At 32.0% G+C, this 14,981-nt stretch overlaps 2 protein-coding genes across 2 annotated transcripts; both read right to left on the bottom strand.

The window, feature by feature from the left end:
- Positions 1 to 1,715: 1,715 nt before the first annotated feature.
- LOC137933366 (NADH dehydrogenase [ubiquinone] 1 alpha subcomplex subunit 6-like) lies at positions 1,716 to 3,170 on the bottom strand. Its single transcript, XM_068777298.1, has 3 exons — positions 2,967 to 3,170; positions 2,563 to 2,678; positions 1,716 to 1,979 (listed from the first exon to the last, which is right to left on the bottom strand). The coding sequence occupies exons 1-3, from the start codon at positions 3,094 to 3,096 to the stop codon at positions 1,851 to 1,853; spliced, it is 375 nt and encodes a 124-aa protein (XP_068633399.1). The 5' UTR covers positions 3,097 to 3,170; the 3' UTR covers positions 1,716 to 1,850.
- A 1,911-nt stretch (positions 3,171 to 5,081) lies between these two features.
- LOC137933476 (uncharacterized) lies at positions 5,082 to 14,441 on the bottom strand. The gene is made up of 15 exons (XM_068777435.1): positions 14,394 to 14,441; positions 13,901 to 14,045; positions 12,826 to 13,116; positions 12,594 to 12,716; positions 12,319 to 12,464; positions 11,831 to 11,863; positions 11,677 to 11,764; positions 10,524 to 10,676; positions 9,840 to 9,990; positions 9,546 to 9,759; positions 9,086 to 9,145; positions 7,724 to 7,850; positions 6,447 to 6,586; positions 5,748 to 5,860; positions 5,082 to 5,287 (listed from the first exon to the last, which is right to left on the bottom strand). The coding sequence occupies exons 1-15, from the start codon at positions 14,439 to 14,441 to the stop codon at positions 5,173 to 5,175; spliced, it is 1,947 nt and encodes a 648-aa protein (XP_068633536.1). The 3' UTR covers positions 5,082 to 5,172.
- Between the last annotated feature and the right edge of the window lie 540 nt (positions 14,442 to 14,981).

The raw sequence follows: 14,981 nt of genomic DNA, 5'->3' as shown, positions 1-14,981 counted from the left end.
CGTTTGCCACTAGTGTTTTGACAGATGTCATATTTATTTTACATATTATAATTCTTTATTTAACCTATGTTTTATTCAATAATAAATAGGTTTTACTAGTTCCATAATTTTTGTACTCAAAGCCCAATTAGTCCATTTATTCCATTGTACAAATATTTCTTGGTTCGTACTTCCTCCAAGAAACCGATATAATTGGAAATAATAATAATGAATGAAAGCTATAGGTAAATAAAAAATACATTTTAACTTTAATTATTTTTCAATATATAAAAGTACGTAAAATCGGTGATACGTGATTACCGATTGCTGTTAGAATTTTCAAACTTGAAATATAAAAAAATGGGCTAAGAATTTGTTAACATTTAAAACTCACACATCAAGGAAACAAATTGCAAGGGACGCGGGGAAATCTTACCACTAGATCGTTTCTCCTAAATTTAGTCGCAATGACGTGCAAACGTGCATATTATGCGAAACAATTTTATTTAAACAGCAGTTGTCTCTTTACTGTGAGACGCTTGTTTTGCTTTTAATACGATTTACACTATTAATTGTCAGTGTTCTTTTAATAAACAAAATATGCGAAGAAGTTGAAAAAGAAAGAATTTACACTAAATGTGCAGTAAACTGGCAGCGAACGGACTTCTTGGAGAGGACCCCTTCAGCCAAGTTCGCAGAAGCTGGATTGGGTCGCCGTAATGATGGCGGCTTATACAAGGCGCAGTGCACCTTCGAATCCAACGAAACATCATCTTTTCAGGGGCCATGCCCGGAATGGGAGAGAGTCTGATGGGCCTGTAGGACTTCGGGTGTGTGTAGTCTTCCTTGTCTGGCTTTCGCAACGCCACGACCACTGCATCCTTTCACGCTGTAGAGAAGTAACAAAGAGTGAGACACTGGTTGGAAAGCGCTAAGAACAGGTCGGGTTCCATGGCGACCACTGAAAGGCAGATTTCCACAAAGAGGCCATCTGCGCTAGATGACGAAGGGACGTTCTCTCGTCTCATATCTTCACGGCGTATCACTCGATAGACCCTGTCCTATGAGGTATCTCAGTCCTGCTTCTCACAGAACCTTCAAAATATTATTTAAAATATGACATTGTGAGTTGACTATCAAGACTGATTTATCGCTTTTGAATAGTTTTGTGGAATGCAAAAAATCATATTAATACATATTACCCTGGATTAATCCCAGGTTAAGTTATTGGTAAGATATTATTCGAAATATGCCTGCAAGTCATCAAAAATACCTCTCAAGGATTGAGCCTTGTAAGAGATTACACAGAAGACATTTAAATGATGATACCACACATAAAATTAAAGAGATTTTTTAATGTTTGCTCATGGAACTACAAAATTGATAACCCTATATTTGATTTTTTTTTGTTCAAGGCTGGCTTCAAATAAGGCTGCCATTATGCCTTTATTTAAAATTGACAAGGAATGAATTATGTATATAAGATAGTTTTCTATTTTGTTCATTAAAAATTATGTTAAAGTCAGACAATTGGACATCAATCACATTTAGCGACCTCTCGTCACAATCTATTAATTTTGTTTCAGAGAAAAACTTTTTAATATTTTGGAAACTTTGTATTATATAAATTATTGAAATATTTTACACAAATAATGAGAGAGGTAAGAAAAAGAAGAATAGGTTAAAATGATCATATCGCTTTTCATAGTAAATACTAACTGAAGATGAGGAACTGTCAACTGATGTAGTAAGACACCTAATTTTAGCATTGACTTATTTAATCACCATTTTCTTTAACTAAAAGTTTGGGTATTAAGTAACAATCATATTTTCTTTATTAATTCTATTTTGTAATGAATGAGCTACAATATTTATTCATTGCTGGAGAAAAACTTGGAGAGAAAATCTTTTGGTTTAGGTTCTTCGGTAGGTTTAAAGTAATCCATAACATGGCCTTTTTGCTTCCACATATTAACCGTTTCTTTAAGTTCCATTTGTCCCTGAAAGTAAAAAAAATCATTAACTTTATCTCTTTTTCATTGTCAGGAATTAATAAACATCCATTTTTCTGAAAAACAAATTATTGCCAAATACTAACAAAGCCTCCACTTTACCTATAATATTTAAAAGTTCAGTGTTATAACATTCATGCTTTAAAAGCTTACCAAACCTAACACATTAAGAAAAAAAATAGTGCTGGCCCAAATGGTTTTGTTATTTCTGATCCACAAGCTAACAAACTGATCCAAAATTAACACTAAACAACTAATTTTTAAACAAAAGGTAATGTTGTGCCATTAATCAAACTAAGAATTTAAGAAACAACTGTGCTTATGACAATCTATGTTATTTTATAAAGGCAAGTATCATTGCAGTGCTATATTCTCTCTAGTTTCTATTAAATGTTGATGCTATTGGCCTTGTGTAGCTGTTAAAGCTTCATTGGTCTTAGGGCTGTACTTTAGTTAGTTCTCCAGAACCTTCGGGAACAATTCCATGCCATAAGACCAGCAGAACATAGCTGTTCAGTTATTTCGGGTAAAAAAAATTGTAGTAAACGGTGTTATTACATGTTTTACTTACCTTAATAACTAACATATCAATAACTCGTATATCAGTGACGTTTTTGTTTTTCAGAAACAATTCTTTAAGCTTGGCTCGACATTGCTCTTCTGACTTTGGAATATCAAATTCTTTCACTGAAATTTAATGAAGTTATAGAATATTAGATAAATTTAGATTAAAAATAATGAAAAATGTAGATATAAGTTAAATTATGTTTAATATATAATATATTAAAGTAATTTGCTTAAGTTGACTTTTTTGTTTTACTTATAGGTCAAAATTATAATGACAATAAATAATGGATTGAAGAAAAACAGTAATAACAAATAATTTAACAAAAACAATCACCTATTGTAATTTTTAAACATGCAGAATCATTTAGAGAAGTAATGAAAATATTGATGACATAACATGCTACAAACCTATGTACGGAACTTGACGGTACCAAGCTTTATACAAGTTTAAAACTCTTGCTTTGGCTTCTCCAGGATTAAGAGAAAGTACTGGTCTTACACTTTTTGTACCAACTTGTATGGCTTGCCGAGCAGCCATCGTTATAATTTTGAATTAGTAAAATCAAGAATCTAATCTTAACACTTAGAATGTTTTGACAGATGTCAATGTAATCGTCCTTTAACGTTAATGATATACGTTCAAAAGTTCCTAAAATCAATTGAAAAAAAACACAATGTTTTATTTTTGCATTATCCTAAAAATTATATGATTTCTACCAAATGTAAAAAATATAAGAATGTGAATAAATTGGGCATTATGATGACATATTCTTAGTATTTTATTTTAATCTGTAACAATTTGACTTTTTCTAAGATATTGTAAAAAAATAAAATAGATAATAATTTAAATATGGTCGGGAACCATATAATGTTGAGAAAATTTTTGTCCATTTTTGCATGCTTTTAGTTCCTAGTTAGGCGTGTAATACTATTTGTATTACGCACCTTTGAATTAGGATGTTAGAGGTTTGTCAGTAATTAGGTCTGTAGACATAATTTTGGTATTTTATGAATGAAATTTAAACTCTGTACAAATATTATTACAATTTTGTTCTAATTTTGATTATGAATCTTGTTTAAGGAATAAAGTGTTTTTCTTTTAGTGTCTATAAATCATTGTGGTAAATCAATCTATAAATCTTTATCATTGTGGTGGAACGACAAATCAATCAATTGTTTTTTTTTTATTTCTGATAGGTCTCGTGTTGTAAATGAAACATAAAAATAAGTGACAAATTGAATGCATCTATTTACGTGATCGTGCCTACCAGAATAAAGAAATACATATGTGCGGCAGTGCTCTCACCCACTTAACATTAAACGCCAAACTAAACTTCCCTAACGTCACTCCTTCACGCGCACCACTTGTAGTCACACAACTTGCATTGGTTTAATTTTATTGTGGATTTATACAGGTCAAAGAAGAAGATGATATCCCATATATCGTCGTCTCCACTGAATAATGCCGTATTATGCTATTGCGGGCTTGTTCATTCTCTGTAAAATTCGGTATCTACAGGTAGTAACACTATGCCAAATTACTTGTGATTATTTATGGGATTCTTTCTAATATAAAATAAAGATTAATTTTATAACAGTTTATTCCACCATAATGTTTTCCACGAAAAAATCAGTAATAGTCTTTTACGAAAATAGTTTAATGAAGCTCAAACGATAAACCATTATTATGATTTGATTTGGGAACGAAATTATTACAAGTAGAATCGTAAGTACGAATACGATATTATTGACGGGAAAAATGTTCAAAAAGTTTACAGTAATGGGTATTACTGGCTACTTTTTACTTTTATTAAATTTATATTTACGGTGACGTCTTGTTACCATCATCTATTTTAAAGAATTGATCACAAACTAAATCAATCTAACTCGAAAAAAAAACTAAGAAACTATTATCGGTAAAGAAGTTGGCAGAAATGAACACTAGTAATATTGTATTGCAACCTTACTGATGACAGTCAATATGAAATTTCGCATGAATAACATCGTGATGAACAGTACTCAAAAACGTTTAAATTCCAGAAAAAATTGTTTTGCGTAATAACATAGATAATTACCAGAATATATAAACAGAAATTAAAAAAATACATGGATGCAGAAAAAATAGCTTTGGTTTGGTACATAAATAACTTTTTTAGGTTGAATATAATGGAAGTTATTAAAGTAAATCGTTTTTTTGTTTCTCCTGTAAAATTTAAGTTTTGCGATTACGGGTTTATTTGGTGTAGGCGACGGCATATGTATTCAGTTTAAGAGATATATATAATATATTATCTAATATAAACGGTAATAAATATTTTTGATTAAACAATATTATCATTATAATTCTGTAAATAAATATGAAGAATATAATAACATGACCACGTTTAAACAATAAGACAAGAGATATAGATTAAATTCACTTTATTAACCTTTTAAAAAAAGTACATTTTTAAGATACATTCCAAATAATACATTAAACTTATAAACAAACGAGTTTTTCTGGAGATAATAAAGATACGTATATTATACTTTTACAACACTGGATACTTACATACATCCTTAATGACGCGTTTATTGATTTTTTATATTCAATACTGTACCTATATTTTATAGATTATCTTTCTATCGGACATGTCTTCGCACCGTGCGTTTTAGTATTTTGGGCGCTATAAGGATCAACAAGGAATACGTCCTTAACACGTCCTGGCATGTATGAAAAAAATATATCGCTGAAACAAATGTTTCGTTTACATATTGTCTGTTGTGAAACTATTATATATCTTTATATTAATAAAAATGTTTTGTCAAATATATTGCTAAACACTAACATATAGGCTAATTCTTTTTTTAATATTTTTGTTTAGATTCGAATTGAATACTACTTATGATCAGAGAATGGAAAAACCGCAAAAAAATAAAAAACTTTCTCCCTTACCGATTATAGTAATTATAAATGAATTATAAAATTATCACATTAATTAAAAACCTTAAAATATCACATTATATTATTAAAGTAATGCATTGTAAGAAATTGAAAACTTTAAAACAAGTTTTTTGTCAATAAAAATTAAGACGAATCAAAAATACAAAGTGATCACTCTCTGAATACTTTTTAATTTTTTCTTATAAGACTGCAAAGGGTCAAAACATTTTGTCAACATGAAGTTTGACAGAGCAGCTGGTACTTACATAAAAGCTTTGTTGGGATAAGCGTCAGTTTTAGTAGTGGACCACCAAAGTCTTGTTTGCTCGAGCTGCTTTAATTGATTTCTAGTCACAAAATCATTTAATAATATTTTGAACTGAAAACAATAAAATTTGTTAAAGCATTTTCTTGAAGCGAAATAAAAATTTTCAAAGGGAAAAAAATCCTATGTAAACTATTTTAAATTTGGTTTGTTTTATACGAACGAAAATAACGGACATTGCTGCTGGGGCCTTAAGGTTCTGGACTATAGACAAAAGACCGGCAAACGCAGCGTAGAACGTCCACCCATAAGGCGGACGAATGATCGTAAGGTCGTCGAATAATGCCACTTTGACCGATTCAAACTGGTTTTATTGGAAATTTATTTTTATGTCTATGGACGTTCTTAAGCTAAAAGGATGGTGATATACGGATAAACTACTATATATTTGCCCTTTTGTCCTGAATAAACGGACAAAATTTATAATCATTATTTGAGCACTTCAAAATCAAATATATCAAAATAACCAATCAACAAGTGCAAAAAATCGATGATTGTTCGTTGAGACGACTTATGCAAAATATGTTTCATTCATGTCAGCCGATTAACACCCACAACACTTAGACCTTTTCCAAAGAACGCCACAATCACCGGTCTCGTGCATTATCTATTTATTAAAAATATCATGTTGATAATTTACCAATTTTTGCACTAAATTCCGATGAGCCCAAGTCATGTTATGTAATTGTTTCAACGTGAACGGAATGGTATAGGCACGCGCTCTAAAATCGATGTGTTTGAGATGAAGCCACCTGCGTTGGGACTGTAGCAATAAACGCTCTGTAATTTCAAACAATTACCATTATTATAGATTATTCAGCAAATAGTTTGTATCTATGAAAAGATTTGCTTGTATGACAAAACGTTAAGCACAAAATACTGCATTGATTTATATTAGGGGGACCCGAAAGTAATGTGTCTGTCCACATATTTTTACATAAAAAACGATTGATTTTTACCGCTCCGGCGTTGAAAATTTGTATACTAAATAGCAAAAGGTTGTTGATAACGAAGGTGCATTTATTGTTGATAAGAAATAAAAACTTGTCAAAAATGTAGTCGTGTGAATTTAACTAAAAGTGACCTTACTTTCCGGTCCCCCTAATATGTTAGTGAGCATAAGTTTGACGTTTCAATTCCTAACGACTTACTATACTGGGTTTCACGGGTAAGTCTACTGTGTTCGGAATTCCCAGTAATCTAACTGCATGCAAAAGCATGTTTACTGGGATGAAAGCTCCCATCTCATATTATTTATATTGGTAACACGGTTAAACTACTGGAAATAGGCAAGTAATAGTTAACTTAGCGTACGGGGTTGAGAAAATGGGCCCCGAGAGATACATTTGGCCATTTGAGTACTCTTTTCGGGCCTTTCACAAATTGTTTAGAGCAGGATAGAAAGATCAGAGTGAAATGAAAAAGTTTTAAAACAAGCTGCGTGTCTCTGTCAATCTTTGTGCACATTCAAAGAAAATATGAATTAATGAGAGGTACTTTAAAAATTTTTGAATATTATCTCTACATTTCGTCAATACGAAGATTTTCGGGGAAGCTAATACTTAAAAAGGAATCCTTGTATTTTTTCTCTATAATTCTTAATTTTTATTTGACGTATTGTAGGGTAAGAAACAATGATATTTAGCAAGAACAAGTTAGAAAATGTACCAAAATAACAATTATTATTTCCATTAAAAAGTCTTCACAGTAGAAGGACACGTACTATCTTTCAAAAAGACGGCAATGTTAACCTAATTTACTAGTGACCTTCGTAAGTTTTTATTGTATTTTACAGTTTTAGATGAGAACTTTGCTAATTTATAGGATTAACGAAAATATTTGAAAGTAATATATAATATGAGATAATGTTCAACTATGTAACTAAATATTAAAAACTTCGACAACAATTCAGCTTACTATGTAAAGATGGAGTCATTTTTCCTTTGACCCGTTTACGGACCCATTCTTGTAAATTACTTAACAAATTCGCTTGCGGTAAATGTGGAATGATGAGAGGTGAATCAGAGAGATCAGCTAAAAAGGCCTGTAAATTAAAAAGAATATGTTTTGTTGTGTTATATTATATATATATGTCCCAGTTTAGTAGTACAAAACGCCAGAAGAGCCGAATTTAAGAGAAACTACAATCAAACTAATGTACATAAAATTCAATGTAAATTTAAGACTTTCTTCAACGTATTCTAAGCAATAAAAATAAACTTTCTGTACTCGCGCTACTAGGCTCCTTAAAAATGCCTCACTATTCGTAGGGCAATGTATAATACAACTACCAAACGATGCGATAAATTTGTCTCTTTGTAAATTCAAGACATTTATAAGGCACAGCCTCTGTTCAAAAGGCATATCACTCTATTTCAGAGTATTTTTACAATAAAGATAGATGCTTAGAAATAAATTGTTTTAATTTAAGGGAATTTTTTAAAATACAATCATCAAAAAAATTACAAACCCAGCTAGTTAAACTCGTTTTTTTTCATTAGGTGACGCGTTACGAACTAACATAAATGACGATTATAAAAAAATGAGTGAATATAATGCCATTCCATCCACGGAGGTTTGAAAAGCGCACTAATTTTTAGAAAATCTTTACAAATTCAGACAGGTTATTAAGCTTTCACGATATTCTTAACACTTAGTGAATCATTCCCAAGTTCTATTATCACTTAAATCCCTTAACACGGTATCATTAAAAAGGTTTTTAAAATTTATTACATGACAATTCAACGGTATGTAACGTAAAACCGCGTCGAGATTGATGTAACAAGTTTCCTTTACTTCTAACGCTAACCATATGTACATAGCTATTTTTTTAGAATTATTAATTTTCTTATTCATACAAGATTGTATATTTATATCGACAATTCTCTTATTTTTTTCTCCAGAGAATTGAGAAAATTCCGTTATATAAATGAAATAAATCACGTGGCGCTAGTGTACATTAAAAAAGCTGCTAATTATGATATCGCCACAAATAATAATAATAACATCTCTTACTAAGCTCCTTCGCCGCGAAAATTTACAGTGACATTCCTGGTTGGGGAGGACGTATTTTTCGGACGCGCTTCTGAAGGCGAAAAGGCAGATTCGTATCAACCTTATTGTTCTTCGCTTGTAACTTAGTCTTAAACTATGCTCCTTCTTCCGCCTCAATAAATATTAAAACAATCCTTTGGATTTGAAAAGGGCTGAGCAGGTAGCCTATGGTTGGATGCGCATTTTCATTCATTCTATTAATCCTTTAAAGGGAACAGTACATACCGCAAGCAATTCCTTCTCTTTCAGTCCTGAGGCTACTATAGTAGGCGTAGAGGCAGTAAACTGTAATTTTGACAAAAAAATGAATATTATTAGAAAGAAGGAGAAATGAGATACACAGATGAATCAAGGTCACCGACGTAGTTCGAACAAAAACTCGTCTGAAGTAGCAGTGAGAGGCGCACATCGCTCGTGCAATCGACGGTCGTTTTGGCTGAAATATTCTCGAGTGGCGACCGCGAGTCGATAGACGCGGCGTTGGTAGGCCCATCACTAGATGGACTGAGTCACACATATCCAAGGTCACGGACACGGGCAGCGCAAGACCGGTCGTTGTGGCGATTTTTGCAAGATACCTTTGTCTTACAGTGGTCGGCTATCGGCTGTCATGATCATGATAATGAAAAGCAATATTATTCAGTTCTTACAGCACAAATTAAAAATAAGCTAGTAAAATACTTACAGTACTTTCTGATTTGAGAGCTTCCTGTAACGTATCCTTAATAAAGTCTTCCGTCGGATCCATTTGGTATATTTTAGCGTAATCCATCCAATAAGGCCCATGTTTCGTGGGCTGGTAGAAATATTTCTCTATCATCTTACCTTCGTTAAAATAATCATACAAGTGACCGCATTTACACTTGGATTCTCCAAGATATTCCAAGACCTGACTTTCCCTGCAAAAAAATAAGTAAAATTATACTATTGACAAATTGGTTATTTACGATTAATGTCGTTTGCTCTGATAGTGCTTTACCATTTCTCTAGACAATCACACATGTCATCGCAATGTTCCTTCACATCCTTTGGAAATTTCCAATAGCCTTGTAAATTAAAAACAGAGTTACTCCCAAACGTGACCACTCCACCATTAATCGGTATAAATCCAGTTGGTAGCAAACAAACATCTTAAATAAAAGAAATCAAATATTATATTTTGAAGCGATACCATTATACAAAAACATACGTTTATGCATTTTGTTTGTTGTATAATTTTGAGACTTTTTTCATCAGGTTTTTATATTACTATATATGGATTATAATAATTTTGTATTAGTAATAACTTCCATTTTAATCACACGATTATAATTAAAGTAATAAACACCGCCGAAGACCGCACAAATGGTGCAATATAGTGTGCGACAAATTTTCCAAAAATGGTTACTAAGTAATGAGTGATACGGCGTAGGGAAAATTTATTCTTTTTAGTTCTCAAAGCTAGATAAACATTTATAAAATAAATTTCGGTAACGTAATTTTAAATATTTTATTTTAAATTAGTTTTTGGAACGAAAATATTTTCGAATCCTTGCTTCTGTGAAAAACATTTAAGAAGAAGAAACACAAATTTCGTCCTTCCTCAGGATTCTCAGGTTCCTTTATAAGGATTTAAGAAAGTATTATTATTGTATACCATTAAAAGGAATTAGTAAAAACTTACTATTAAGGGCATAATGCGGTTTCCCGCCGCAAAATACTACGCCGCCAACGTGATACTGCGCGTTCGCGGAAGGCGCCGTAAACCTAGCTTTGGCTTTCTTCTTCAACATTTTCAATTTGTTCAAATATGCAATTAGTTTCGGGTCACTGTTACCTGTAAGCGATTATACTAACTTTACCTTATTCATTTTATATTTTTGACGTTAAAGCAGTGGCGTACCTAGGGGGGGGCGGTGGGTGCGGTCCGCACCGGGCGGCACTTAGCTTGGGGCGGCATTTTTTAAATTTACTTATAGTTGTAAAAAGCAACTTTTTCATTTCAAATTTATTTTCTTTCTTGTATGTTAAATGATTATTATAAGTTTAATATTTGATTTATATAAATTATGATTAACTTTATGATTTCGAATATTATTCCTCGGTGTATATAAATGCATTTTAGTGTAAATTTTGGATTCTAATTCAAGAACAAGATAATATTTTTATTTTATTGTATTCATAAAATTCGTTGAATTCGTAAAAGGATCTTTACGACTTTGTTCGGCAATTTTTCCTAACTATAAATTTTTGATGTCAGTTTATAAATGTTAAAGATGAAAAGTTTATATGATTACTTTGAAGTGATATATCAATATTTTTTTAAATCATAAACACCTATTTGATTGACATATAATAGAAAGGGCGGCAAACTGGAGATCGCCCCGGGCGGCAAAAGTTCTAGGTACGCCACTGCGTTAAAGCTGCCTCAATGTAATGAAGAAATGCTACACATATCGCACAATTGGTATCCCTTGAGATCTGACCGACGCACGCACATGAGATTCGCTTTCAAGAACACAGCCGCAAGGACTACTTGCGGTAAAGCCTTCGCAACCGGACATCTAATTGACAAACGTCACAGCGTACCATTCGATGCACTGAACGACTGTGGGAATTATTAATAATATTTTTCTATAAACAGCCATATAATTTTGTCGCTATCAGCAATGATCTGCCATGCGGTTTACTTCACAAAGGTTACATTTTAAATAATTCTAACCTAACCTAACCTAACTTCATATCGTTGCCTCAACTTTCTTCATTATGTTCCAAAAGCAAAAGGGAAATATACCATAAAATCATATCATAATGATTTTAATATTGTATATACTTACGTAAAGTACACGGTGGTTCCCAAAACTTATAAGTACACACACGTTCCACTGGTTTCTCTTTCTTGTTTCTCTCTTTCCGTTTTTCGAGCTGCAATTAGAAAATAAATTTAATATAAAATTAATTTATTTGATAATCAAGTAATAGTTTACTTACGAAGTGAGAATCTTCACAAAGCCTTTCATAGCTCTGAAACAATATATTGTACATTAAGTCAGTAAAAATTTTACACTTTATTTCAATTTAAATATAATACATTATTTAAGTGTTATAGATAAAGACTGAATTCATTTATTCAACATTGGAACTTATAACAGGACTCCTATTGATCCACAATATTTTAACGAATCGGTAATCACACGATGTATATGTGTATCGACGCAACTGAGCGGCCGATACCCACTCCCCATCCCACCTCACGTCTTGCTGTACGAAAACCTAAGGCGCGGCACAGCAGTTTCAGGACCATAGTATAATCCTAAGCGTGCACCTCGAAACAGTATAATAACAAATCAAACCAAAAACATGCTTTTGTCACTATTATTTGTAAGTAAAAGAAATTGAAATTAGACTATATTTAATGATGGATCCGCATTTAAAAGTACACGAAAACAAAGTTGATAAAAAATAAAACAATTCCTTACAGCTTGTGATCGCAATCGCACTCTATTTCCTAGGGGTTTAGGTTTGGAATCCTTCTTCTCTGCTGAATATTTACTGTATGGTGGTACATAATTAGTTTCAAGGTATTCACCGTACCTTACGTTCGGTTTGAAATTCCTCGGCGGTTCTGTAAAAGGTAACCATATTGTTACCGAAATACCGCGACGCAAATATATAAATATATATATATATATATATATATATATATATATATATAAAACAGAGAAACTGCCAATAATATGTATCATATACACACTTTTTTTCGGAATTATCTCCTCTTTTACATTCGACTCTGTTAACTTCTCCAGTCTCTCGACACATTCTTTTAAATCAATAAATACCAAACATGACATGAGAATCATTGAGTTGATGTCGTACTCTGCGAAAAAAAATTTATTTATTAACTCCGTTGTTTTTAATTTTTTATATATATATATATATCGACGATTACAGTATTACCATAACTTTTACATTCTCTTGAAGCTTACCTCCACGTAGTTTGCTTGGCGACATCTTGTAATAAGAAGTGTACAAGTCCCAAATAAATATCCCCGGGTCATTTATACAATTCTTCATAGCATTCATTAGCATAAGTTTTGGTATTTTTATAGTTACACCGAGATCCGACAAAGCCTTTCTTGTGCGTACAGGTAAATCCTCAATTAAATCTTGATGAATATTTGTCTTTAAATCGTCCAAAATTTTCTTTTGAAAATCTGACAACTCAAAATACCAAGCAGGTCCGGCTTCAGATTGTAGTCTCTTAAGGTTTTTCACGGCTAGGTAAAATCAAACATTAATTAATTTTTGAACGAAAGCTTTGCAAGACCTTGCTAAAATCTACAGATTATTTATGATACTAATTAAGCCCAACTTTGGGAATCAGTCGTCAATCGTCCGATTCAACTCGGTTTGGTAGTGCGCGGGGGTACTACGAGACATCTTCTCATCTTAAATCCCTTTAGTGCCATCATATGACGAAGGTCTACGATCAATGTGTATTGCCAGTCACGTCTTCGATACTGAAAAGGTTTCTCACTTCGGGTCTCATTGGCATGTTCACAATTGCTCAACGAGCCGCGGGGATCTTACTACGAGATGGATGCAGTAATGGAAAAATCCGTCGATACACAAAAGTATCAGACTTAGCCCAGCGTAATGGCAAGTTAGAGTCGCAATGGGTAGGGGACAAAGCACGCAGAACAAATGTCCACGGGAGTTTAAGATTCTGCATTGAATATAACCAGATACTGGCTGGCAAGCGCAGCGTAAGACTTCCAAAGTGACTTTAACCGAGGATCTTTTTATATTCCTCGAAAGACACGATATAGGGTAGCTTTCTACTGGTTCCATTGGAAGTCTATGGAGAAGGTACATGTCTAGAAATAGACGTTTCATAATTGAAATTATAATTATGATACTTATGATCAAGATTAGATTAAATCTTGAAGCGCTAATTGCCAGATAGTTGGCAAACTGTGGTATCTGATTAGAATTCGAATGTAATTGTATTTTGATTATAGTATTTAAATATGTTTAAACAGCAAAATGCGCAAAGGTTACCTTCTCGGTGCTGGTAATACTTTAAATCTCTTAGGAATTTTAACCACGAACCGACTAATTCATTATAAGGTTTCTTGTTAATATTATCTCTCATTTCCCGTTCCAGATAAACCCATACTGGATCTTTCTTAGGACCGTAAATAGTCTGTAAATGATCACAATAAAGCTGCTTTTATTTGTGATACTAACGTGACGGGACGTGACATGTACGTGAAACTTATACTTCAATACAAATGCAGCTATTAAGATTTAAAATGTAGTTTTATCAAAAATCAAAGATAGAGACATCAATCAATGATAGACACTATTTCATGTAAATCAAAAAACTATACATAGTCAAAACGAATTAGCAATATCCTGACTGGACTAACGCTATTATAAAAACTGCGTCAGTGACGTTATAATATAATTTTACTATTGCTAGCATTTAGTTTCTTGTATTTCTTAAGGAAATAAAAGAGGAAACATAGAAATTGAATAAAAAACAACTTGCCTTTTTCGCTAGAAATTGTTGAACAGTAGGCATCTTAAATTTCTTCATTTTGATGCTTTTTTTTTCAAAAACTTAACAATAATATTAAGCTACTTAACAAAAAATTTAAATAATTTAACAAGAATTTAGATTATTTAACAAAAATTTTGAAGATTCCTAACCCATGAAAATATTTGATTAAAATGAGGGATTACATTCTAAGGAACATCTTTGAAAAAAAAATACTTAAGCTCTCTAAATGCCAGTACGAAAAGGAAATGTTCACATATATCAACACAATACATGCTATCAACACATCTGAAGTGTTTTTAATTTTGTGTCAAACTCTCTAGTTATTAAAATTCTAGTAATTTTTGCATAACTCTTAGAACATAAATGGTCATTAATTTTTAAGTTATATTTTATACATGTATACTCAAACAAAAAAAATCATGTTATATTACATGAATAATTTCAGTTTTCAAACAATCACATTTTAGAACACAACATAGTGTTGTCAATTCATTCTGAAATCATTAATCCTACTGCTACTAACAAGTGCGTTCTGACTTTTCTCCTTCCGGGTTCAGATTATATTAATCTGTTCGT

This window comes from Battus philenor, unplaced genomic scaffold, assembly GCF_028537555.1.
Source record: "Battus philenor isolate CCGP_79_NKW_IND1 unplaced genomic scaffold, ilBatPhil1.0.hap1 SCAF_13, whole genome shotgun sequence".
NCBI classification, from domain to species: Eukaryota; Metazoa; Arthropoda; class Insecta; order Lepidoptera; family Papilionidae; genus Battus; species Battus philenor.
This window is presented reverse-complemented; position numbering and strand designations above follow the sequence as displayed.

What these genes read in the sequence shown, in the direction of transcription:
- LOC137933476 (XM_068777435.1), bottom strand. Translation starts at nt 14,441, where the DNA reads ATGAAGAAATTTAAGATGCCTACTGTTCAACAATTTCTAGCGAAAAAG. An exon ending in GCCAAGCAAACTACGTGGAG is followed by an intron (nt 12,717 to 12,825) that starts GTAAGCTTCAAG and finishes TTTTTTTCGCAG; the next exon opens with AGTACGACATCAACTCAATG. An exon ending in TGTGATTGTCTAGAGAAATG is followed by an intron (nt 9,760 to 9,839) that starts GTAAAGCACTAT and finishes ATTTTTTTGCAG; the next exon opens with GGAAAGTCAGGTCTTGGAAT.
- LOC137933366 (XM_068777298.1), bottom strand. Translation starts at nt 3,096, where the DNA reads ATGGCTGCTCGGCAAGCCATACAAGTTGGTACAAAAAGTGTAAGACCA. An exon ending in CCGTCAAGTTCCGTACATAG is followed by an intron (nt 2,679 to 2,966) that starts GTTTGTAGCATG and finishes ATTAAATTTCAG; the next exon opens with TGAAAGAATTTGATATTCCA. An exon ending in TTGATATGTTAGTTATTAAG is followed by an intron (nt 1,980 to 2,562) that starts GTAAGTAAAACA and finishes TTTTACTTTCAG; the next exon opens with GGACAAATGGAACTTAAAGA.